General features: G+C 44.2%; 1 protein-coding gene across 9 annotated transcripts in view; it reads right to left on the bottom strand.

Annotated features, from left to right (window-relative positions):
- Positions 1-26,649, bottom strand: part of RUNX2 (RUNX family transcription factor 2) — a 266,126-nt gene that overhangs the window by 65,032 nt on the left and 174,445 nt on the right. For 7 of the 9 annotated variants that reach the window (XM_034648166.1, XM_034648170.1, XM_034648175.1 and 4 more), the window contains one exon: positions 25,348-25,509. The exons of the other annotated variants lie outside the window; for them this stretch is intronic. In XM_034648166.1, coding sequence (XP_034504057.1) covers positions 25,348-25,509 — 162 coding nt within the window. The remainder of the gene's footprint in view (positions 1-25,347; positions 25,510-26,649) is intronic. 9 annotated transcript variants of the gene reach the window in all.

Below are 26,649 nucleotides of genomic sequence, written 5' to 3'. Positions count from 1 at the left end.
CTTCGGACAATCCATCAGCACCAGTGGGCGGATACTTCTGTTTCACCGCTGGTGTTGTTCCCAGTATGCTTAGAGCCAGCATTTGTACACCAGTCCATGCTGGGGGCCACGCGCACAAGAGACGAGGGAGCAAGAGGGCCAGGCCACAAACGCATGGCCTGGGGGAAAAGGAGTGAGCACACTCGTCTCCCGTGGGATCCCAGGGCCACCGCTGCCACTAAGGTGGTGTTATTTCTTTGGAGTAGGTAGTAAACGCGCCAGAGGGTAAAACTCATGCTCTGTCTGAATTTCTGGACCAGCAGAGAGGCAAGTACATGAGGGTCATCAGGAACCCGAGATGACCTTTAGAGATGAAGAAACCAAAGGCTGGAAACAAGGTAAATCTGAGTGACATCACACAATTAAAACGCGGTTCCTTCTGGCTCCGCTGCCCTGACACGACACGCCAGTGGGAAAACGTGGAAGATCTGCCTTGAGTGGCCTTCAGTGTGCATTCTGTGGAAACGCACAGGGACGGGGAAAAACCTCCGGCTTACGCACCACCTACTAAAGCCACACAAGTGGCAGAGCTTGAACAGTAGAGGGTGCCACCCCCCCACCCAGGCACAGGTCCGCCACCTTCCTTCTAGAAGGCATGACATAGCACCTCCGTCGTGGGGGGAGGGGGAAACGAGGAGGAGGCTCCAGCATATTTTCAGAGTCATCTGTTCTACTTCTCCAAGGTCACGTCTCACTGCTCCTGGGGACGAACTGTCCTCTTCTCGGACAGACAGACACTCAGGACCCTCACTGGAGCTTTGCTCGTGCTCTCCCCAGACTCACGGCCCCCGCTCTTCCCTCTGCCAGACCGAGGCTGGGCAGGCACTATCTTTAAAGCTCACCCATACACAAGACCTTCCCAGGATTCAAGGTCTCCTCATCTTTCCTTTATCATATACCTCCTGAACATTTTTGTATGTAAATTTTGCTCCATGCATTTGAAAGTCTTATCATTGTTTTTAGAGACGTATTTTCATTTTCCAACAAAGGGGAAAGCAAATTAAGGATGAGAACCATGTATCCTTTTAGATCTTACCTAGTACATGGTATGGTGTTGAGAAAAGACGGGTGCCTCCAAAATATGTGCTACCCAGATGAATGACTAGCATGGTCTCAAAGAGGCAACAGGACAGAAGCAGAAACGCAACGTAAATATTCTCCAAAAATCAATTTTAGACTATATGCAGAACAGTACTTTGCATTTTCCACAGTGAGGTTTTAAGGGATTTTCACATCGATTTTCTTAATTTCCCTGAATTTGTCCCTTCACATTAAAATGACCAAGTATCTATTCCTAAATTAGTTTTCCTTGTAATTACATTAGATAATAATTGGAAATTATACTCTATGTAGAAGAAATGTAATGGATCATACCGATGGAGAAGAAACCAGCAAAAAAGAGAATGTGAAACCAAATTTTTTAAGATAGTGAAAGGTCAGACTAGCAAACTCCATAGTTTTGCAAAAGAGAGGAAAAGTGCCTCAACTATCCAGGATAAATATTTATTTTCCATGTTGTAATGAATTGTACTTTTCCACTGCATGTTCACAAATTCTGAAAGACCAGCTGATGCTACGGCTAAGAAAGTATGCTATGCTGAAGGAAAGAGAGAGGAAAAAAAAAAAAAAAACAACCTGGCAGTTTCCAGAAACTTCAACCATTCCTTAAACCCACCCCAAATTGTGAGGATATTGTTGGAATAATGTATTTCCTCTTTTGAGGGGAGAGGAGGCTGGTGGTAGGAGATGTGGGAGTGTACGTGTATGCACATAGGGAGGGAGAGTAGGAGAGAAGGAAGGAACCAGAGGGGTGGTGGGGGGGGGGAGAAACGGAGGAAAAATGAGAGAGATCTTCTTGCTAGGCCTTGATTAAGAACTTTTTAAAGGCTAGGAAGGGTGGGTAGTCTTTGAAACCAGATCCGCTGCAGGAAGGAGGCCAGCACCCAGGACACCGTGTCTTTCAGAAGGGGCCACCCACGGTGCCGTGGCGGTCATATGACTGCTCTGTCACATCCTGAAGCCATTTCCAGCCCATGCACACGTCTGTGCTCCCATTTAGAGAGGATGGGATATATTGGGAACACACATATGGAAACACTTTCAGAGAATCAGTTTCCATGAAATTCATAATGAGCCAAGTGGCTTCAGATGTGGTTGCGTTCCTCCGATTAGCCAGAAGAAAAAAAAAAGGAAAAAAGGAGGAAAAAAGGGACAAATCCACTCTTTCAGACCTTATTTCAGTTTCAGAGAAATTAAAAACCACTAATGACTTATGGCTACCAAAACATGGAGCCACAATTAAGGGAGGACAAACTAGGAAAAAGAGGGAAGGAGGTTTAAAAGCAGTAGTCTTCCCCTCCTAAAAATAACAGCTTCGGTATCAGTAATCTTATCTCCAATCAGGGGGAGGCTTTCCTGTGATGGTATCTGCCTCGAGTGGCAGAACTCCTCCTCCACCAGGCAGAAGGCAGTGAGCATGCGCAGGCAGGGGGCGGGGGGGCGGAGCTGCGAATGGAGGCGGAGGCTCCAAGACCCGCTCTTATTTGATAACATATGTGGCCAATTAAGATTATTTTAAAAATTGCAACTAAATGATAAATTGTTACTAAGTAAATCTTTCAAAAAAAAGCCTGAATACAGAGGGGACGGTCTGGTATTTTCCTGTGGCCTGTGTGAGTGGTAACTCAGTCTATATTAAAAGCAGAAATTTATGAACTGGTTGAGATGTTATATATTAGACACCAAAGCCTGGCTGATAGGAGGGCATGAAATACAAGAAGGGAACAAACGGGGGAGGGTTTTTAAAGAGGGACATATAACTGACATTAGTAAGTTAAAACATTATTTTTGCATTAAAACAAAAAATGGGGTTATTATGGAGTAAAATTCACATGAATTTTAGGATAAAACAAGAAACCTGAAAATGCTCTCCTTGCAGGAGCTGGGGTTTTGGGGTTATGTCAACAGATTGGGGAGAGCAGGAGCTGTGAAGGAACCCTGGCGTTTCCTCTGCCCTTTGGGGTACTTCAGTGGAAAATCTGAGGAACGTTGCTCCTGAGTTTGGTAGCAAGCCTGAACCCATCGTGTAGGAATGCTCTGACTCCAGGGTGCTCCACGATGGGCTGGGAACTAGCACCGGCTGTTGCTTAACGGAGCAGCTTTTGCTCCGCTCCAACCATAGGAGTCCTATAAGTGGTTTAATAGGCACGGCATCCCGTGCTGCTGCCAGTTCTGCTGAGAGGAAGGACTGGCTAACCAGACAACTGAGAGGGAACGGCTCTGACTTGCAGACGATCTTTATGGAAGCACTTCTACGTACGTGATGGCACCCAACCCTCCCCACAGCCCTGTGAGGTAGACCGTGTCACTGACCTCACACTGTGGATAACCAACTGAAGCTCAGGGAAGTAAAGTGATTGCCTCAAAGTTACAGACCTCTAATGGGTGGCCCGGGACATGGCCCCAGACCTGTGGGGCTCAGCTGTCCCAGTCTCCTCCTCCACCTGCAGGGAATCAGTGTTATTTCCATGCCAATTCTAACTGTGTGGCCATGCCCACCTGAAGGGCAGTGGTGGAAAGGGGGCCTGATCAAAGATCAAATGACAGCCCTGGGGATGGGTATGGAGAGGGGGTTGGGGTAGAGATGCAGATGGGGATAGAGATGGGGACGGGGATAGAGATGGGGACAGGGATAGAGATAGGGATGGGGATAAAGACAGGGATGGGAAAGGGAACAGAGATAGGGATGGGGACAGACACGGGGATGGGGATAGAGACAGGGATGGGGATAGAGATGGGGATGGGGATAGAGACGGGGAAGGGGATAGAGATAGGGATAGAGATGGGAATGAGGATAGAGACAGGGATAAGGATAGAGACAGGGATGGGAAAGGGAATAGAGACAGGAATGGGGAAGGGGATAGAGACGGGGACGGAGAAGGAAATAGAGATGGGGATGGGGATAGATATGGGGATGGGATGGGGAGAGAGATGGGAATGGGGATAGATGGGGACAGAGACAGGGATGGGGTTAGAGATGCAGGTGGGGATTGAGATGGGGATGTGATGTGAAATGGGTAGGCTGATGGGTGCCACCTATTTGCCATGCTTGACTCAGCTGACAGATTCTCATGTTGTCCTGCCACTGATGTTCTAAGAAATCTTGGGCAAATCATGTTTTCTATTTGTCAAATTCTCTCATTGGGGAAGACTCTTGTCAGTGAAACCTGGCACAAGGACCCAGCAAGTAGCAAACATCCTCTTCTCAAAAAGGCATTCCTTCCTACCAGTATCACTTGAACTAGCAGAGCCAGAGAAAAAGAAACGGAAAAGATTGGGTCCAAACTGGAAAAGACATGAGTTGAGAATCATTATTCCAAAGTCCCCATTTACCCTCCTAACACCCAGTTCCAGACCCAACTGAACTCTTCTGTAAAAAAGGAAGACAACGGATCACCACCACAGACACCACATTCCACGCCTCCCCCCACCCCCGCAGAATGCAGAATGCACACACTGTGCTTTCAGCTCAAGCTTCAATTTTCTGCCTCTTAATGTAGGAAGAGCTCCGCTCCCCTCGATCTAGCACCGATCCAGTCTCCGAATCTGCCTCCGAGTCCAGCGCTGAGCCAGAAAAGGCAGGGGAAGGCAGAGTCACTCCAGGCAGCGGTTACCCCCGAGGGAGTACCACTCAAAACCCGAGGAGCTTGGAGCTCAGCTTTTTCAAATATCCTTCCCTCCACAGGCTTAGCAGCCTGGTGTGTTCCAACAGCCCTGAGGCCATCCTGGACCTTAAAGGACCTGACTCAAACCACCCAATGCCTCACGACCCAGAACTTGAACCAGATCACCGAAGTGCTATTCAGTCCGTGTCAGCCTAACATCATCCATATTAATATCTAGGATCCAAGCCATAGGCTTGAGCCCTCAACTGTGTTCTGCCAGGACCTAGCCTATGTTGGCTGCCTCTCCCTCGACAGTCAGATGTACACACTGACTGCTTCCTAGCGCAGGCCTGGGCTTCTCATGCCTTGGACTGATTCTTGCCGTGGGATGAAAATACAAGGGGCTCCTGGTCGGGACAGAAGGTTGGCTTAGAATCAAGAGCCACTTTTGTTGTGTGTTGGATTTTCTGCCCACATGGCTTATCTAGGTTCCTGAATCCTTGTCTTGTCCAACTTACTGGTTCCTCAGGATTTCCTTGCTCATTGCTGCCTATATGTTCTGTGACTTCATGTCGCACTTTTTACTCAAGTGTGTGTACATTTCTAGAGCTCTGTAGACACACGACAAACATCTGCTGCAATGACAGTCTTGTCCCAACTTACCTTTCCGGTCTTGTCTCTTACTCCACTTCTTCATCAACTCTACACTTTATCAACTCTACACTTTATCAACTCTACACTTTACCAGTGTGTGTGTGTGTGTGTGTGCGTGTGTGTGTGTGTGTGTGGAAAAAGAGATGGTGACCAGTTCTCTAACTGTGGTCTGTGTGTGCTTTCTGATTTCCACCAGTCCATCTTCGGCCAACTTGCTTCTCCTGACCTGCTATCCCTGGGCTTACCAGGACCTCAAGGGCTTACGTTAGTTCCAGATCCACAACTCTGCTCTGACCAACAGTTTCCGGGGACATCTCTTGTTCCATAACCTGCTCCCTGGTTTGTTCCCCTATCCTAAAAACAAAAACTTTTTCTCGCTTTTTTAGGCCCAAGCAAACTATCTTGTGCCACATCCACACTGACTCTCAAAAATAACAAATAAAAAAGAAATAACATCTCAAATTCACACATTGCCTGTAAGCTGTCCCTGCTTTTATGTACGTCTGGTGTTACCTTCACAAAAAGGTCCTGTGAGGTAGGCGTGAAGGACACCAACTGATAATGAATCTCAGTCAAAGAAAGAATGTATCATCTCAAGGATGCAGTCAACTAGTGGCAGAGCCAAAATGAAGTTGCTGGATTTCCTCACTTGTGTGCCTTTTCCCCACTGAGCTTGTCTCATTGGCATCTCCTACTTTTCATCCTAATAGCAATCCTGATAGGGGAAAGGATGGCATTTCTTTAACAACGAGGGAGCGTTTCAATTGAAGTTTTTTACAAAGTGATGACGGGCACGCCTCCTCACATTGGACGTTTAGATCCAGTAACATCAGAAAACAAGCTACTAATTTTTCTTTACCTTAAAAACTGATTCACTTTGCAAAGAATTTCTTTTGCTTCGTTTCTAGGGTTTAGCCTACAGCCCCGTCCAAGAGTCTTCATGCTATCCTGAGACAATGCCCCTCGTATAACTTCCGAATCCCAATTCAGGGTTATAGCAACTCATTCCTCTGACTGTCTCAGAGTTTTTCCACACGGAATTAACTCAAAACTTCTGCAAGCAAAACGTCCCTTTTAGAGTTTGATTTGGCATCAGTTTCAAAGAGCTGTTTGTATATTTTAGAATATGTAGAATTTTCCTTTGATTGAAACCTCTCTTTTAACAATGGACAAGAGATGATTTCTCCTCTGAGTGATTTAAACAAAAACAAACACATCTTAGTTACATAGAGCCTTGTTCTCAAAGTGGTTTTTTTGAGAGAAATCAAACCCTACAGACTGCTAAGCATTTGGCAAAAGCCTTCAAACAGCCAAAACCAAAGAGTGAACTTTTCCTTGTTGTAGGAGATGAACAAATACTAAAGCAAATCGGAAAAAAAAAAAAAAATAGGACCTCCTTTCACTTTCTGCTGTGCTCGATAACACTCCCCTCTCAACACACACACACACCCCTTCAGAGGGGTTTCATCCTCAATGTTTACTTCTGGTGCTATAGTAACACACTCGCCACAAATGGACATTTCCAACATCTGTTTGTGGCTGCTCCCAGATTCCCTGTATGGCTGGAGGACATGAAGCCCTCTGTCTCCCACGTGTAAACAGACACACCCAATTATGTAGTAAGGTGTCTGAGAAGAGCTACTTGTTTTGATGACCAAAAAAAAGAGAGAGAGAGCGCGCACGAGAGCCTGGTCTGCGCGGTGTGCAGTGGAACAAACAGTAGTCCGGCGGTAGCTCCTTCTCGAACAGCAGAAGTTCTCTGCCGGCCATGGACAAAACCCCAGCCCTATGTTTCCCAGCCTGAGCATACAGTCTACGGAGTCTAGGCCAGATGTGGCCCAAGACAGCCGATGACTGGTCAAGAGAGATGATGCTGTCACAGACCCAGGGCAAAACCTGTTCAGTGTCTTCATAAGGATTTCATTTTAGGGGAAAAGAGGAAAGCGTTGAGGAGGAGGAGATAATTTGAGGGCAGGGTTTTTCTTCTTCAGATCACAAAGGCCGTGTACAGCAATAACAGAAAGAATGTTGGCGCCCTATTGGAAGTGTAGCAGGCGAAAACAGTTCTAGAGCATTGGACTATCAGCCAGGGAAGAGGGTTCTGGTCATAGCGCTGTCCCGAGCAATCACGGCAGCCACGCAGAGTCCCTTCCCCTCCCTGACCACCACGTTCCTCGCCAGTAAAATGACAGAATTTAACTAAATCATCTCCATGGGTTTCCAGCTCCAAAATTCTGATTCTGTTCCACATGAGGCAACCTTGAGAATTCCAAAGATAGCCTTAAAAATTCTATTAGAAATACTGTTCTTCTAAAGAAAGGTGCCCATCCATTAAAAAAAAAGTATTAAGGTTTTTTTTTTTAATGAGGTATATGCATTGTGCAAGAACGACCCAGGTTTTCTCTCCAGACACAAACGTCAATTAGAAAATCGAGAATATTTTTCCACAAACCAAAAAAAAAAGTAATTGTCAACAACAGTTTGCAACAGAGGCCAAAAGAAAATGGGAACACTATTACCTTGTACAAAAGCTTTTCATCATTAAATTGAGCAGTAAAGAGGGTTAAAATTAGCTTTAGACTCGCACTTTCGATGAGAAATATGATGTGAGCTATTTCTCTTTCCTCCTTGTTCTGGGTGCTTCAAGTAAATGGTATTGATCTGAACTAGCTGAAGTTAAAATAAATATTTTACATCAACCTTCCAACTCTTGCAGGATAGGACATATTGTTATACATCATTCAAGTAGCCCCCGTTTCCCTGTCCCACATATAAAAAAATGTACTTTGAGGTTTTAAGGTTTCATTACTATGTACACTTATAATCTCTAGAATAAAATTTAGATTTACAAAAGTAGGAGGTGAATTGTTTCCACTGTTATTTTTGGCAGGAACGTGGTGACTTTTACTTTATTTTGGGTACTCTGACCTTTACAAAGCATGAACACTGGCTACTTAGTAAGGTCGCTGGGGTTCTGTCCCCCACACGTCCCCTGTAAAGACCAATGTGATAAAACTCCCTCCAAGGAGGTTACCCGGCAGGCTCTGCAGCAGTCTGGTTCTGATACGGGGAGACTCCTATGATGAAAGCACAGTGAGGAGAGTACATTTGGAACTGAAAGACTTGGGGTTGACTGTCCTGCTCTTTCACCTTGTGACTTGGGCCATGTCTCTGAATGTCTCCAAGCCCTAATTTCCTACTGGCAAAATAGAGGCTATAGTGATACCTATACCCCAATGAGCTGTCACAGAGATGAAATGAGACCATGCCTGTGAAAGTGCTTTCTGTATACTTAAAATTCTATCTAGTGGCGCCTGGGTGGCTCAGTCAGTTAAGTGTCCCACTCTTGTTTTCAGCTCAGGTCATGATCTCAGGCTTGTGGGACTGAGCCCCACCCTGGGCTCCACGCTCAGCACAGAGTCTGCTAGAGATTTTCTCTCTCTCTCTCCCTCAGTCCCTCCCCCCACTCATGCTCTCTCTCTCTAAAATAAATAAAACTTGAAAAAATACTACCTAAATATTATTATCATCATTAATGCTAAGTTTTTACTATCACCTCTGGACTTAGTGGCTCTAATTCTCCCCATTTTCCTCAGCACCTAATTTGTCTTAGAACACATGGTGTTGTTTATCCGGAAGGCTTCATTTCTACCATCAGAAAAGCCACCCTTATAGATGACCTGGGTGTCCTGAGTCTTTTCAACTTCCTCGCTCTCTGGAGTTCCTGAATTAGAGCAGTAGAAGGACTCAAGCTTCCCCACGAGGAGGCCTCCTCCCTCCTGAGAGTGTCTTCAGTTTTTCTTCACCCGCTCCGTGGCACCTGCCCGAGTCTCCACCTCTCCTGGCTGACCCCAGCCTTCAGGCCAGCATCCTCTGAGACAGCAGCCTGACCTGCTGCTGGAATCCACCTGTCGCCTCGCTGCACCGGGCCGTGGGCCTCATCCGGTTCGATGCTGCGGGGGGGGGGGGGGGGGGGGGCGTCCACAGTCCTAACTCACAGAGCCTATTGGTACAGATCTCCTTATTCGTCCCACTTCCCTCAACGCTAGCCTGTTTCTTATTTGTGTTAGAGCCTCACCTGCCACATCTGTGGGTCGCTGAAGAGTTTTACCTCAATGTGAAGGGCTCCAGCAACCTTCTACATAACGTAAGTGGTACTGCTTATTGGATTTCTACAGACTTTTAGAAAGATCTATTTCAAACGTTTAACTAGAAGTTCTACTATTTATAACATGAGATGTTACTTTTTTTACTAAAATGTTGGCAGGCAGACCCTTGGGTGGGGTTCTTTTGGGTGAAATAGTTGTTCTCTTTCAGGCACCAGGCAACATGGCAAAGGAGAGCAAGGCAGACTCCAGGTTTCTAGTCCTAAGGTCCTAGTTTTATCTGGTTACCACTTCTGTGATGATTTTCGATATTATACTGCAGCGTGGGAGCAAAAAAAGAACAGTACCCAAGGCTTAAGCATGAACATGATCAAGACCACCCCTCGTCTGAAGAGGAAGGAAATTAATTGCACACATTTCTACCACTGAGATTTGGAATTCCTGGCTCCTGGGGAGAAAATACCCCTCTTTCCAGTAGAGCACACTGTCCTTCGATTTTATTCCTTTCACAAGTGGCTTCCCCCCACCCCACAGTGGCTTGTTACCCGCTGTTTCTCAATCTAGTTTTGTCTCCTCCTTACATTGAATCTTTGACTTCTATTCTCCTTTACTGTTCTATTCTAAAGGATAAAGCCAGGGAGAAAGGTTAAAAATTAGGTTTGACAGCCAAAGAAACAGCCAACCCATTACCCAGAATGCTAATCTGTAAAGTTTTTAGAGCCCTTGGCATTATTCCAGATTTCCCATCCTATGAGAGGATGATACTCTTTGAATTGTATCTTACTTTGAGTCCTATGGGCTTCTAAAACTCATAACAGATTCATCAAATAAATTTTAAGTAGATTAGGTCACTGCTCCCAAGACCCTGATTTTACCGCTTCCCTGCTTTTCTTTTAAAATGGTTATACCAGTTTTCAGCACGTGCATCCCTGCATCTTGGGGTGCCAGGAAGAAGAGGAAGCTTGTGCCCGTGGAGAGGAGGACTTTTGTTACTTTTCAAACAGGAAATGTTAAGAACTGCTCCTATCTTCACAAGATCTTCAAGCTAATTTCTAGAGCCAGTAACTGAAGGTTGTGGGGGGGTAAGAAGTGTTCTCTTTTTAACGCACAGGGTATGGAAAGAAGCTGAGAAGGGAGTGATAGCTGACTACACACTTATACGAATCCTCTCAGCTGCTTAAAGCTTCCTCCTTTACCCTTAGTTTGTGCTTATGACATTCGACTTAGAACAAGTTCCTCCTCCCTTATCCATTCAAGTTCTTTCCGATTTCAGATATGCCCCCATTTCTCAGTCCTCTGGGAAGAAGCTGTTCTGGATGGTTCCTCCATTCAAAGGGAGGACAAGTAATGGTGCGTCATCTGGCTTTACTTTGCTCTAATGCACAATATTAGCGTGCAAGCCTGAGGTAACTAACCACCAGCCCCTTGTTCAGGGGTCTCCTCACCTCAGGGCTGTTGCTACACGCTTCCCGGGATGAACCCCTGCAGAGCCAGCCTGCTCACACCAGTGTGGCGATGCCCGCGTCATTCCACCTTAAAAGCAGTGAAAGGAATTGGTGTGTCTAAAGGCTACGAGAGATCTAAAAATGTGCTACCTAGCCTAGAAGACGGTGAGGAGAGCCTACAGTGAGGGTCAGTCCCCCAGATTAATCTCATCATTGTGCTCCTGCGCACTGAAATCCGTGCTTGCACCATGCCAAGGAAGGGGAGCTCCGGGAAATAATCAGATTAACATGTCAATGAAAACAACCAAACCGAGCACTTCAGCTCTCGAAATGGATTTCTGGCCTCAATTTTCCAGGTTGGTGGTTCTATATTGACCCAATCAATCAAGCGATTCCTGAATTACCACTTCACTCTGAGGTGTATGAACAATGTCTAAAGGTTTTACATTTTATAAAACAGAATATTATTCTTTTTAAAGTAGACTAACAATCAGGGGAAAGCACTGCTCAAATATTTTGATGATAGAGGCAAAAGCTCGGCTCCAGTCCCGAGTGTCTCCGCCCCCACCACCTCCAGGCAAGCACAGGCCCCCATCCTCCCGGATACACTCTTGTTTCCTCCCTCGTCCTCTTACACAATTCTCCCCCAAACAGCCAGAGTGACCTTCTGAAACTAGAAATCCATTTATATCATGAACCTGATTAAAATCTGTCCCTGGCTCCTCACTACTCGGACCAGCAAACCCAAACTTCTGCTCCTGACCGGCAGAGGCCTCACAGGACCTGGAGCAGCGATGTCTCAGCCTCCAGCTCATCTTCTCCACACTCCAGCCCAGGCATTCTTTTTCCCACCGCAGGACCCTTGCCCCCGCCTTCCCTGCTGCCTGCAATAAGCTGCACAGGGTTAACGCTTCTTGTAAATTTAGATCTCGGCTTCCTCATTACATCACCCCATTTTACTTTCTTCACAGTACATTCCCCTAGATAATATTTTCTCATTTTCAATTGCCTGCCCTTCCCCAGTAATTGCTAACAGTTATTACCAGACATTATTCTAAGAGCTTTACATCCTTTCTCCTTTTGTCCTCATACGTACCTATTGAGGTTGATGGTATTATTATTATTATTATCAGCCCATTTCACAGATGAGGAAATTGTGGTACAGACAAGCTCAGTACTATTCCCAAGATCACACAGCAAGTGAGTCAAAAAGCCTGGATTTAAACCCAAAGAGTCTGGCTCCAAAGACTGAGTGTATAATCACTACATCATATGCCAGTAGAAAAAACTCCCTGAGCTTTTCTGTCTTAGTCATCACTGTATCTCCAGTGACTAGAACAGTCTCAACAAATGAGTAAATTTAATGTTGACAATAATTTGTATTAATGAAGATTTGTATCATGTGGTCATAAAATACTATGATAGCAAGGGGCACGTGTGCAGCTCAGTCGGTGAAGAGTCCGCTTTCAGCTCAGGCCATGATCCCGGGGCCCTGGGATCGAGCCCCATAGCAGGCTCCCTGTTCCCTCTCCCTCTGCCCCTCCCCCTACCTGTGCTCGCCCTCTCTCAATCTCTCTCTCTGACAAATAAATTCTTTCTAAAAAATACTATGATAGTAATGTTTCACTAAAAGGAACTTTGTTATAATTCTAATCATATTTTCTCTAAATATGTAATTTCTTTAATATAGAGAATCTGGTCCTCTCATCCCATTTATTCTATTATTAATATATATTCACCTGCTCTTTTGTTTTCATAACCGTTAGCCTATAAGATTCTTAATTCTCTAGTAAGATAAATTACACTTCATCATAACCATTCTCTTATTCTCTCATCTACAGATAAGTTCTACAAAACCATGCAAGGGTACGTAAAATGTCAACAAAGTAAAGTTTTCTAATTTTAATAAAGCCGTGGTTTCAAAACCCGTCTGCAGACTCAGACACACGTGCACGTATATGAGGCTTCACCTTGAACAGAAGTCAGCTGTGGTCCAGCGTCCAGGTCTGAATGTAGAGTGCTTTGGCAGTAATTAACCTGATCCTAGACGGCTCCTCATCGGGATCAAATGAAGCACAAGACAAAGCTTTTCTTGACATCTAGAGTAGTTCTTCCTATGAAGTTAGTCCGTAAGGCGAATACTATACTAGCCTTAATTTTTATTATGGGTGGCAGTGCTTAGATTTCTGATGTGCTGATCACTAAATGTTTCTGAGAGAAAACCTACCCTCGCAGGCCTTATTTTAGAATCCCAGACATTCAAAATGATGGACCTTGGGGAATACCTAGCCCAACGAACCGATTCCACACATAAGGAACCTAAGACCCACAGAAGTTAAGTGAGCTGCTCAAGAACTCGGAGGCTCACCTACGATTAGATCTCAGGTTCCTCAATTCCCAGCCAAGTGCTGCTTCCACATGCTGTCGACGAGGCCAGGAGTGTTTAGTCACTGTGCTGCGTGCCTGAGCCTCGGAAGGAACATTTTTCTAAGAAGCCAAACCAACGCGACACGATTTTGTTGAGCATCTGCTATTTTATCGGTGTTCGGTTCAATCCTCGTTGGGGATGCACATCCCAATTTAAATGTTTCAATCATTTGCTTAATTCAACAGGTCATCTGAGGGTTTAATCACCCTTCAAATGTCAATCCAACCACATCAATCATCACTTGAACATCAACGATCTCAATGCACCAGTTAGGACAGAGATTGTCAGAATGGATCAAAAAACAGGACCCAACTGTATGTTATCTACAGGAAACCCACTTTAAATATAAATGCACACAGAGATCACATAAAGCAACAGGAACCCGCGTTCACTGCTGGTCAGAATGCAACATGGTACAGCCACTTTGGGAAACAGTTTGGCAGCTTCTCCCAAAAGTAAATATACTCTTACCACATGATCCAGCAATTGCACTCCTTGGCATTTACCCAAAGAAGCTGAAAAGTTATGTCCACATAAAATGTACACACAGCTGTTTATAGGTTATAAGGTACTCACACTATCCATGAAGTGCTACAATGTTATTGAAGGTAGACTTGGGAGTAGTGGTAAATGTATATTGCAAACTTGGGGTCACCACTGCAAGAGGGTACAAAGAGAAGCATAACTGATAGGCTAAGAACGGAGGGAAAAGGGACTCATATAAAATGCTCAACAAAAACCAGGAAAGGCAGGAAAAGAGTGGAAGGCAAAAAAAAATAGGATCAAGAACAGGAGCAATAAATAAAAAACAGTAACAAATATGGTAGGTATTAATCCAACCAGATCAATAACCACTTTAAATGTCAATGGCCTAAATGCACCAGTTAAAAGACAGAGATTGTCAGAGTGAACCAAAAACCAAGACCCAACGAAAGCTTCAAAGGGACAGTACCTGTGACACCTGTCAACTTCTAAGGTCAAAAACAAACAAACAAACAAACAAAACTCTTAACTTTCTCTGTGAACTGTCTAGAGGGCCAAACTCTTTCTTTTTTGGAATCTTTTAGGTCAGCCTGCCACTGTACCTTTAAGCAACACTGAGAATGTACTGTTTTACTCAGGTGTAGTTGGCAAGCTGACAGGTTTGCTTTTTGTTCTTTTTTTAATGATGAGTACACCACAACATTATTATCAGATTTTTTCTTCTTTTCCAAGTCTGTTTTTATTTCCTTGGTGGTTTTTATTTAGAAAGGGTTCTTCTTAATTAGGTATGGATTTATTGTGACCACATCAGTGGGCTTATTATTGATTTATCATGAATCACTGCTCTCCTTGGCCCAGGGCAGAGTGTTTATAACCATCATTATATTTGTTATTATTATTCCATTAACTATAGCATTATTACTAATTACAACAGGGAACTGGAACGGTGACCATTTTGATTAGAGAGAGAGTGGTGAACTTTGGATATAGGAACATCGATCTTATTCCAGCCTACCATGCTGGACTGCATAAGTTTATCACTTAAGGCCAAAGTCTCTCTGGAAAAGATGACAACTTCCTGCTTAAGAAATCCTCTGAGATATCCAGTGACACCGATGCCTAGGCAGCATTTTACTCGTGAGACTTTCATGAATTTGAGTTTCATGAGTTTCTTGAGTGTCTCATCAAATAATAATAATAATAATAATAATAATAATAATTAGATGGTAGTATTGTCAAATGGAATCTTAGATTTGCCTCAAACCAAGTTTCTTAAATTCTGACCCCAATTTAGGGATGCCTGGGTGGCTTAGTTGATCAAGCAGCTGCCTTCAGCCCAGGTCATGATCCCAGGGTCCTGGGATCAAGTCCCACATTGGGCTCCTTGCTCAGTGGGGAGCCTGCTTCTCCCTCTGCCTACCGCTCCCCCTGCTTGTGCTCTGTCTCTCTCTCTCTGACAAATAAATAAATAAAATCTTTAAAAAAAATTCTAACCCAATTAATAGCCTATCCATTTTTTAAGAAAACAAACAAATAAAGGAGTCTGAAAAGGACTTTGAACTTTGAACTGTTCAAAATGAAACGTCTAAAAATGACTTCGAATAATTCAAATTAAAGTGCTGTCATTTGTATTTTTTCATATGGGATTTAATTATATGGAAACTTTTTACTTATTTTGTTACCTCTTTCAATGATATCTTTCTACGTTTCCCCTTATAACTATTTCTACGTATTAACAAATCTAAAAACAAACTTAAAATAATCGTGCAGTGTCTCTTTCCCCTTTCTACCAGCAGTGATCAATCAATTAGTATTTCCTGAAACATCAATGCTCATTGAAGTAGCAAAATAACAGAAAGACATGGGGGTTTAATGGGTCCTGTTGTCTCCTGAAGAAAGTGCAAGTAGTAGCTTGGCGATACTTACTGAGATCCCCAACAACAGACCTGTCAAGAATATTTATATGTGTATTCATTCTAAATGTAGTGAACAGGTGAAAACATGCATATGTGCATATATATGTAATGGCATAGAGCTAACAGTGTTGCTTGACTTTAAGAGAGACAGTAAAAAAAAAAATTCTATCATATAAATACATGCTAGGACCGTATTTGTGCATGGGAAATATGAAATTAAGTAAATGGCAACTGTCATCAGTCTCCCATACAGCCCCACTTCCAGATGTATTAGCAATTCCTAAGAACAGTTACAACATAAGCGACCCGAAAGCAGGCAGCACTACGTAGACCTTTCTGCAGTGAGCAAGTACTTCCATGAGCACCTAACACACAGAGCATGAAACTAAGACTCACAGAGAGACCACAAAGGGTTAGTAGGCCAGGTCCTTGGCCTAAGGGAACTTTCCATCTCGCTGGGAAAAGGTAAGATTTTCTATATGTTCTTGTCCTATCTTAAGAAACATTATGGGGGCGCCTGGGGGGCACGGCGGTTAAGCGTCTGCTTTCGGCTCAGGGCGTGATCCTGGAGTTCTGGGATCGAGCCCCACATCAGGCTCCTCCGCTATGAGCCTGCTTCTTCCTCTCCCACTCTCCCCCTGCTTGTGTTTCCTCTCTCGCTGGCTGTCTCTATCTCTATCAAATAAATAAAAATCTTTAAAAAAAAAAAAAGAAAGAAAAAAGAAACATTATGAAACCACACATGCCAGCAAGTGGAATATTTTTTTTTTCCAGTTGAAAATGTAATTGTTGAAGTAACTCAGAGTAAAAGTATAATCTAGTAGAATGGAGTTGATTAGGTACCAAGTATTTGCTGAGCTGACTTGAAATGGCTGAAATAAACTTCCCTACTACATTGAATGAAATGATAAAAATCCAAAAAGTCCTTGACAGGCAGGAACTATTACCTGAATTAAATAAGATAAAAACCAAACAGGAATAACCGTAAACTATCATACTTGGATCTAAAAATATAACTGTAGAAGTAAAAAAAAAAAAAAAAAGGGGGGGGCGGAGTAATGCAGCTTGTCAGAAAATGGCAAACATGAAGGGACAGAGTGTAGCATGGTCCGCAAAGCCCCCTTAGCCTACACTAACAGAGGCCTAGAGTAAGGGAGTTTGGTTCTGGGCGCCAGGCATGAAGAGGGACACCGACAAAGCGCAGTGTTCCCTGAGACCGTGGACCTGGACAGTGAGTGACAGGAAACCCTATCATAGAGCAAGGGCTTAAAGAGGGGGGAGGATGGGGAGAACAGGAAAAGTCCAGTCTGGAGAAGGCAAGACTTTGTCAAAAATGTTGTCCAAACCAGATCTCTTGCTTTATTTTAGGGGAGTCATTTTGCTTCAATTTACAGCTTAGTTAATATAATTTCTATTATTTTCTCAAAAAGGACTTTGACACTTTATTACATGATGGCTATAATTAATGTCAGACTCTAAATTTGAAATCAAAAATTCTATTTGATCATTTGGTTTCAAGCTGGAACTAAAGTATGTTTTGGCATTATTACCAACTGTTAGCAGCAAGTTCTGGAAACAGATGCAGTCTTGCTATGTGTTCTAAATATGAAACACATTGCAGAAAGGCTTGGAGATAAAAATATATACTGCTTATGCACACTCATACTGTGCTATTTCCTGTCCTTATCAGCAATAAAAAGTTCCTCTTGTCCTTTCTTTGTTGTTCCAGGTGAACAGAATCTTCTTTCTTCTTTTCCCTTTCTTCTTCCATTTCTTCTACACGCCTATCTTCCTGTATTTTTCTATCTTCTTTCCCACTAATATTTGTTTTTTAAAAGATTTACTGAGCACATACTATGTGCCCAAAACTGTGCTCAGTTACAAGGATTCAAGCCTACATACAACACAGTCACTGTGCTTGAGAAGCTCACTCCTATTGTAGGCAGAAGCCATGTAAGCAAATGATAGTCCCGAAGGAAGGTATGTCTCACATTAGAGGTGTGTCCAAAGCACAGAGATGAGAAATGGATGGGTGCAGACAGAGGAATAAACTCTGAGGAATGTGGTGGTCTGGGAAGGGATTCCTTTGGGGAAAGAGGTGGCCAAGAAGGATGAACAGGGCCCTGGCCAGCTGTGCGGAGGAAAGGGCTGGTGGCTGGCGTGGAAGTGGGAAACTGACGTGGCTTACTTAAGGAATGCCAGACATTCTTAGAGAAAAGGAGCATCCTTGACCTAGGAGAGCAAAGAAGTCGCCAGATAAATGGGTTGTTATTGTTAGCTGGGTCTGTTCTGTACTTGAATTGATAGGAATCATCACCTCAATGTAAATGTTTAGTAAGCTAAAGAAAAATCTTCATTAAGAAATGGACGAAAGGTACGCAAATCCATAATCTGGACCATTTGGGGACAACTGCTATGACAGCGGAAGTGTTTTCCCAGGAAGGAATGCATGAAACGCTTTCTAAAAAAGAAGCATCAGTGACAAAGTCAAGGACAAAGGAAATGGGGTGGGGGTATTCCCAGGTCAGGGAGATCAGGCTTGATGTTTTAAAAAATAGATTAACATCCTTACAATAGAATAGTATCCAGTGGTAAGTAGAAGAGAGCTATCAAGTCATGGGAAGATACAGAGGGACCTTAAATGCACAAGGTGAAGGAAGAGAAAGAGGCCAGTCTGAAAAGACTACAGACTGTAATGATTCCAGTTATACAACATTCTGGAAAAGGCAAAACTACAGAGACAGGTAAAAGATCACAGCCAGGGGCTGTGGGAGCAGGTGGGGAGGGAGAGACAGGTGGAGCCCAGGGCATTTTTAGGGAAATAAAATTATTCTGAAGGACTCCCTCATGGTGGATACATGACATTATATATTGGACAAAACCCAGAGACGTGCACAACACTTGAGAATGAACCTAACATCAACTATGGACTTCAGCGAAGAATAACATAACAATATTGGTTCACCAATCATAACAAATGCACCACACAAATGCCAGCTGTGAATAATAAGACAAAATGGCGGGCGGGCAGGATGGGGGTGGGGGATAGATCCCAGCTCTACTTAATGCTCAATTTTTCTGTAGATCTAAAACTGCTCTAAAAAATTTTAAATAAAACCGCTCTAAAAAATAAAGTATCAACTTAAAAACATACATATGTAAAATAGTATGTTTCTACCATTTCGAAGCTTACAACACAACTTGATGTCTCCACTGGCATTTATCAGGTAAGGCAAGCTTTCTTTGCTAGAAGTCCTAAGAACAACAAATCCCCGAGCAGACATCCTCTCACTCCTTGCACAAAATTCTGAGACATGTGGACAGGCAATTCTGAGTCATTAGTTCACCCGGGGCCCGCAGAGGCACAAGGAATGGACGGACGCATTTGAGAACAGCACAAAGAATCTTCAGTGACAATGAAACGAAAACTCAGGTTCCCTCACTCACATTGCCTCCACCCACTTCTCGGATCCCCGGGAACCACAGAAGCCACCATGTCATTAAAAAAGTAACTTCAATACATTTAGTGAAGCGAGGTTCGAGCTCCCAAGTTTTCTCCTATGAAGAGAACGGGACTGCAGCAAATCTTCCAGTAAAATCTGTAGCCATGTGTTTGCCACCCCTGCCCAGGCACGAGCCCCTTCATTACTACATCCTTTCTTCATGTGTGGGTGGTTGCGCATGTACCAAAAACCAATCCTCACGAAAAGAACTGACAAGAACCATGTGTGAAATCAGAGTCAGGCCGCGGACGCGGGTCTCACGCTGCGCTTCTGCGCCTCTAACGACAAGTAACAGTAAATACGACCGAGTTCCCTCAGTTCTGTGAGCCGGGCCAACTCTCCGCCACTGATCTAGTCGGAATGGGAACCACTTCTTGGGTCCTCAGCACCCGTCACTCAAAACTCCTAGTAAACTGAGGTCTAGGGATGCCCTGGACCTGGGCACCCCCACGGCCGGCAATAAGATAAAGACCTCATCTGCTCGTGTCGGGAGAGAGCCTACCTTTAGAGAAAGCAAGATGAACTGCAACTTAGAGAATGCAAAAAAACCCCAACGAGTCACCGAGTCACCTTCGATAACACAGAGAAGAATACCGAACAACATTCCACTGGTAACACAGGGCTTGCCTTTGTTTAGGGTCTATTAAATTTAACGACTTCCCCCTCTGTGGCTTTAAACAGAGAACTTCTTCAGAATAAGAGTGGCTCCTATTAAACTTAATTACTTGCCCGTGGCCGCTGTGGCAAAGGTGTGTCTACAAACAGGTGGCTCTTAATAAAGGAATGGTTCTGTAGTAAAATAAATAAATAAATAAAAGTAGATGTTCTGGTGTTTTATTACAGTTGCTTTAACTTTCTGGTTTATTAGTATTAATTGCTGGAGTTTTCCTTTTAACCTCTCTTAAGGCGTCACTCCCTCCTGTGAGTTAAGAGTGGCCCTGTGAAAAATAAATGTCCACATATACTTGGCACGTTACTGAAGCCGCCGGTTTCAAAACCGGACTCAGGGGACTTGACAGAAACTCGGTTATAAGGGACACTGAAAATGAACTGCATCAAACACGGCCGGGTTTTTGTCACATGGGACAACCCCTCCCGATCAAATGGGGTTTTTCCACTGGCAATTTCTTGATTTTGTGGTAGTAATAAAATAATTTTTAGCAACTTTATTTATTAGACTAACGCCTATTCTGCTGACCTTTGGAAATATTATAGTTTCGCGACTAAGAGTCATAAAAACAGAGACATCTTGAGTAGTCCTGTGCAGCTGATTAAGTGGAATTTTTTGATATTTAAATATTTTGAAAGAAGAAATTCAAGACCATTTGCTGAAACAAACAAAAAAAAATGTAACCTTCGAAAAGATTACAGTTCTTAATTCTGTCTCATGTAGAAAAAAAAAAAATCCTACAAATGTAGAAAAAAATCGTCCACACAACCTGCACTGGCCTCTCCCAGAGTAACGTAGGCGAACGACATGTATGACCCTACCCTTGCATCTCTAATTCCTGTATCTTAACTCTCTTAGAGAACTCCCGAAAGCGTCAGAGAGGTCCATGGGCAGAGTGACCAAGACCACAGGAAAATGCTTGTATGAGTCCCTTCCACTTTCACGTGTGCCAAAGAGCAGTACAGACCTAGGTCGCTCTAAGCTGCTTTACTCAGATGGGTGGGGCAGGGGAGGAGTTATCAGCAGTGATAGAACTCACAGAGGGTCTCCTTCCAGAGATGAACAATAGCTCATACTCTCACCCACAAGTCAAAGAATCAGAGTCAAGAAACAGTTGTTTCTTTTCATATCGGATAATTACATAAAATACATTTTGAAAGTCTGTAATTATTTACTTACATAGTACTTTGTAATGACCTGCAGAAAAGTAATTATCATCTTTGTGCCAAGCCTCACAAGAGCTTTGAACATCAAAGATGCCACGGGTGATAACATTATGACAGTGATAAAGACACACAATGGTTTGGGTTGTTGTCAGGCTTACTTGTTGTCCTCGCCTTGCCACACCTTGCCCTTTGATAGAATCAGTGAGAAACAATTTTGGCCAACTCAGTATTGTGAATATTCTTTTAGGATCATATAAGATGAAATGAGATAATGTATAAAATCCCTCAGGGGTGGAGGATGCTACTTAAATATAGATTGTTAGGTGATAAGGCCATGCTTATCATCGTGAGTATGGGAGGGAAGGGGAAGCAACCCCTACAGGGCCCCTCCTGCCCTGTAATGTCTCCAGACTGGTTTCTGATAAGAAGTGTTTGATTTTTCTAATTCAGCTGAACATGAACTAAACTCATTACAATAAGAGAAGCCCTATTGGTCAATTACATGACAGTAGTTTGTTTAGTCATAAACCTATGACTGCTGCTATTGTTTTTGTTACAATATTTAAGGCTATTCAAGGTTAAGGAAATATTTCCTGAATCTTTTCTTTTGTGCGGATGAACTCCAAGACATCTGGCTTTGCATCTTTTCTTGCGGTCAAGTAGGGACTGAGGGTAACAAGTTTATCGTCTTACTCTATCTACACCTTGCTTCCATGAGGGCCACGGCAGGGACAACACAATATAGTATCCATCGCTGACGTTAACATAATTCATCACGGTCTAGCATATGTAGCCACACTTGAAAAATGACTTGGGGGGGATACCCAAAAAGGAAGTTGTCAAATTGGATTCTCTGAAGATCTTTAAGTGTATTAAATGATGGCCTTTCTTTGGAATGGTCTTTTAGGATGAAATGGAATTGCTTTAGGAATGGTACTTTGAATGATCTCTCTGGTTGCTCCGATTCCAACGATCCCTTGGAAAAAAACATGATCATGCTATTTTCCAACATCATGATGAAATAGTTATTTTCTCTTAGGGTGCTGTCGATCTTCTGTGAATGGGTCCCAACTGCTTTTAGATCTCTGTACACATTCATTCTAAATCTATACGGTACAAATACTAGCAAACACTGAGGACTTCTCTGTGCTAGGCTGTGTGCAGGCTTTATGAATGCCAAATGAGCATTCGCTCATTTAAATATTTAAATGTGTTTGTTTGTTTTAACTATGCTCTGTGGTGGATCCATTTTACAAAGCAAATAATCCCCTTTAAGAGTTCAGATTTTTATCTACTTGACTCCTTTAGGCTAGGGCTTGTCTGCAAATTACGTACAGATAAGCAATTATTACAAAACAACTTTTGCTTCGTAACATCGGCTGCAATCTGTTGAGCACTAGTGCGTATGCAGTGCGTGGACAGCACTTTACCTAAAGCATCTCACTGGATCCTCACAGTAACCCTAGGAGATTAATATTATATCTCTATTTTACAAATAAGAAAGCTAAGTTTCGGAGAAGTAAGGAACTTGCCTGCTATGTGCACGAGCTGGGACGCAAACCTGGGCCTGAACCTCCAGTCTCACCCTACAAGTAAGGACTTCTTTATCACCCAGGATCCTGCGAGAGTATTTTTGCATCCCCTTCATATGAGGTGAGAACTGAGCTCTCTACACAAAAGCATGAACTGCTCTGGAAAGCATCTCAGAAAGGGAACACAGGACTGCCTGGAGTTGGAGATGAAGTTTAATACTTGAGCTATTCATGTTATGAGAGAAAGCATCCAGACCTTAGGGTTGCCTTTAGATATCGGTGGGGAATAAGACAGACACTATGCGACGTGGCACCTTGGAACCCACAAGATGGGCTCCATTCTCGGGAGGTCCCTGGGACCGGCCCCCAGGGAAGGGAAAGTGGCACTCACGCCAGCTGACTTGGCCCCCAAGCCTAGCAGGCAGCACTGTGGGGTGCGGCCACCGCCCCACACCCAAGAGCAAGGTCAGGTAAATCAGGGTTCCTCCAGTTCCCTGACAGTCCCTATCTAGTTCTGTCTTCCTGTTTCCCAACATGCTGACAAGAGGGATTTTCTGTTCTCCTCCCTTTAATGTTTACACAGAACCTTCCACCCTGGCACCAGGTTACTTGGCCAGGAACGACTCAGAGCAACGTTTGGGGTGGGAAGAAAAAACTGGACTAAACTCAGTTTTAAACTAGTTTAGAGCAGAGGCTCGTTCCTACCCTTGGCCGCAGACCAATATATGGCTGGGTAATTCACCCGACTCTGCTCCTACTGCCTCTTCTGTGAAACGGGGAGCGTGGCATGGTATTGGTTTATGGAAATGTTTTAAATAAGCATCAGTCAATGGACTCAACAGGAGCTCGCTATTCTGCATGACACATGTAAATGATAAACAACAGCGACTGCGCATTTACGCGGCCTGTTTTCAGTGTTCTTTCCAATGGTCTTCCCAACTGAATCTTATGCGAATGCACCTGGGTGAGAAAACACTGTAGGGAAGTGTCTCTAAAGCTACAATCGCTCCCTGAGGTTTTTCCCTCTAGGTCCTGCCAGAGGACAAACAGCAAAATCTGCTTCAGCCACAGAGGGCTGGACAGACGGAAGCCCCAGAGGACCCTAAACAGAAGCGAGTTTGCACAAATCTGTCCTGGCAAAGCATCATTTTGGCCCTATGTGCAACAAAACAGACCCGGTATAAAATACAGAAGGAATGACCAGAACTCATTCAACACCGTCCAACACTGTGCCTTTGATCCCACCTCGGCCCTCGTTCTCCCCCGGGGCCTTACTCATCCCTTCCCCGTGTCTTTAACTGATGTTTGCCTAAAGGAGGTAGTCATTCCTGTTCAAGGGAAATGGTAACTAAAATTCGATACTCTGCACAATTCCCCAAGAAATACCACGTGGTTCATAAAAATAATAATAGCAGTCATAATGAAAAGGGGTAACATGGTTTTCCAAAGAAGCCTGGGGTTCTCCCTCCACCCCTCTTCTTACCCTACTCACCCCTGCGGGAGTCCATCTGCTGTAGAAAATGTGAAGGCACTAGGACCAGAGAGCCCTTTCCTGCCATTCGCTTGAGAAACAAAGCCTTCCCTCCTCCCAAGTGGAAAGAAAGAAAGGAGTCTGAACTAATCAAAACCTGCAAGCCTGCCGGTGGAGCTCCCTCGTGTCAGTGGTGCAACTCAGCGGAGTGAGTAGCGGCTTCGAGCTTTGCAGAAAATGCGACAGGGAGAGAGACAGAGACAGAAACACAAAGAGAAAGAAAGAGAGGCATTAACCTGGCCAGGAGTCAAACAGGTGCACGGAGCGCGAACTCTGAGGAGAGTGTCTGACACATAGAGGAGCCAACTGTGTGTGCCTCGGTGGGCCTACTGCTTTATTTGAGGGGGTGTGCTCTGGTCTGCGTGTCAGGGCTGTACTGAGAGATTTTTTTTCCTGATCCATAGGACTCACAGGGTTGGCCGAGGGCCTTTAACTTTGCCCTACTTGCCAGTGTGAAGGCTGCGTACACTTTCTGGCTCTCTAGGATGAATTCTCTCTGTGACAGAGAGAGAGCAGGCCAGACTGTTTGCCGCACACACTTCCAGTGTGAGCCACGTATTTTTGCGGTGCCTCTGGAATAATGGGTGTGAGCACCAGGGCTGCCACGTTGAGAGCGACCGTGGCTTGCTAGATGGCTTGTGGACAGGCTAAGACAGTCTGGACTTGGCCGCTCAGAGGCCACACATGGCCTTTTAAGATTCTTCCAGGCCCCGCCACACTTCAAATGACTAGCTTCTGATAAGGATCTTAAGTTTGCAGGTGTTCTCTCTCAGAACGAGCCAACTTGGACTTCTGGGAGTTAAGAGGCTCTAGAAAAGGAAGGCTGTGCCAACGGTCTGTGATCTGGTTCACAGGCGGATGTTGAGAAGAGAAAGGAACGCAAGCAGAGGAAGGCCTGGCATAAGACCCTCAGGAGAAGGCCCGAGTTGAGACAGTGCCCACCAAAGGGGCCACAACTCAGCAGGACTAAAACTGGGTGGCATTCAATGTCATCTTAAGAAAACGATGCCAGCTCTGGTGGGCTTTTCGTCTTTTAATTTAAACTGTTCAAGGACTTGATAACCCCATCATTCAGAGGACCCAGTTTGCCAGCTCTCATACCCTTGCCCACATGCCTCTAAAAGAGAGTTACTGTGAGTCTCAGCCCATCCTATAAGCCCAGTCCCACCCCTGCACAGGAGTGGGTTTTTAGTTAAAGTGTGGTCTTTACCTGAAATGCGCCTGGGCACGTCGGTGATGGCAGGAAGCCCCGTGCCCCGTGTGGAAGACAGCGGGGTGGTGGAGTGAATGGACGGGGATGTCATCTGGCTCAGGTAGGAGGGGTAAGACTGGTCATAGGACCACGGCGGGGAAGACTGTGCCTGCCTGGGGTCTGGGAGAGAGAAGAAAAACCTTTAGTGAACCGACCACTGCAGACTTAGAACATGCAACCCCAAATTGAGAAAGGATAAAGCAAGAGAAAAATGAGACTCTATAAGGAGTGTTTATTTCCTATGACCCCACCGTTTCAGGCCCTGCATGGCACAGAACTTTCTAGACTTCCAGGCTCGATGAGTGTGACCAAATGGACCATGAGTAAGGACTATTTCTAACACAGAAGCATTTCTCTTTGGAAAGTCAAACGGCCATTTAAAAAACAATCTGCTTCAGTCATCTTTACAAAGTTGAATTCTGCTTTATTTATTTTCTGTATTTTCTTATATTACTTCAGTGAACACATACTATTCTAACTTTTTTTTTTAAGATAGAATTCTTTGAACGATCAACTTGGTTAAAGTATAGGAAGCCTGTACTTTTCCATGCCCCATACCCAGCTACTATTTTTCAGATGTGTTCTTTGGTTTATAAACTGCAGGAATTCATGATTTCGCTTTCTTTCCAGGCAGGTCAGTGGATAGCACTTTCTAGCAGGGGAGGTTAGGAGGTTGGGGGTAGAGATGAGAACAGAGGGAGCAGCATGTGAGAAGAACACAGAGGAGGGCAGCCAGTTATAGGATTCTCATGCTGAAGCTACCCCAGAAGATAACCTTTAAGAAATAGACAAACTTAATCTCAAAGTCAACTGCCATTAAGAGCTGAAAAGCTTCAGGGCTCCTGGGTGGCTCAGCTGGTTAAGGGTCCAACTCTTGATTTCAGCTCAGGTCATGACCTCAGGGTCCTGATCTCAGGGTCATGAGATCGAGCCCTGTGTCAGGCTCTGCACTGAGTGTGGAGTCTGCTTAAGACTCTCCTCTCCCTCAGCCCCTCCCACCACCACCCCCTCGCTTTTAAAAAAAAAAAAAAAAACAACTGAAAAGCTTCATCACCATCCAGTTTCAGTGGTAAGCATATGAGTTTCTGACAGTAAGAAAATGACCCAAAACAGAAGAGCAGGGACACATCTTTCATCCTGCTGGAATCTGTTTTAAAGATGCCACATGTTTGGAATAGAGCCTAGTGTTACCTACAGTCACTGTAATAATAAAAATAATGGGCAGCCAACTTGTTAGGGTTAACTGCTGGGCATTAACAG

This window comes from Ailuropoda melanoleuca, chromosome 19, assembly GCF_002007445.2.
Source record: "Ailuropoda melanoleuca isolate Jingjing chromosome 19, ASM200744v2, whole genome shotgun sequence".
NCBI classification, from domain to species: domain Eukaryota; kingdom Metazoa; phylum Chordata; class Mammalia; order Carnivora; family Ursidae; genus Ailuropoda; species Ailuropoda melanoleuca.
This window is presented reverse-complemented; position numbering and strand designations above follow the sequence as displayed.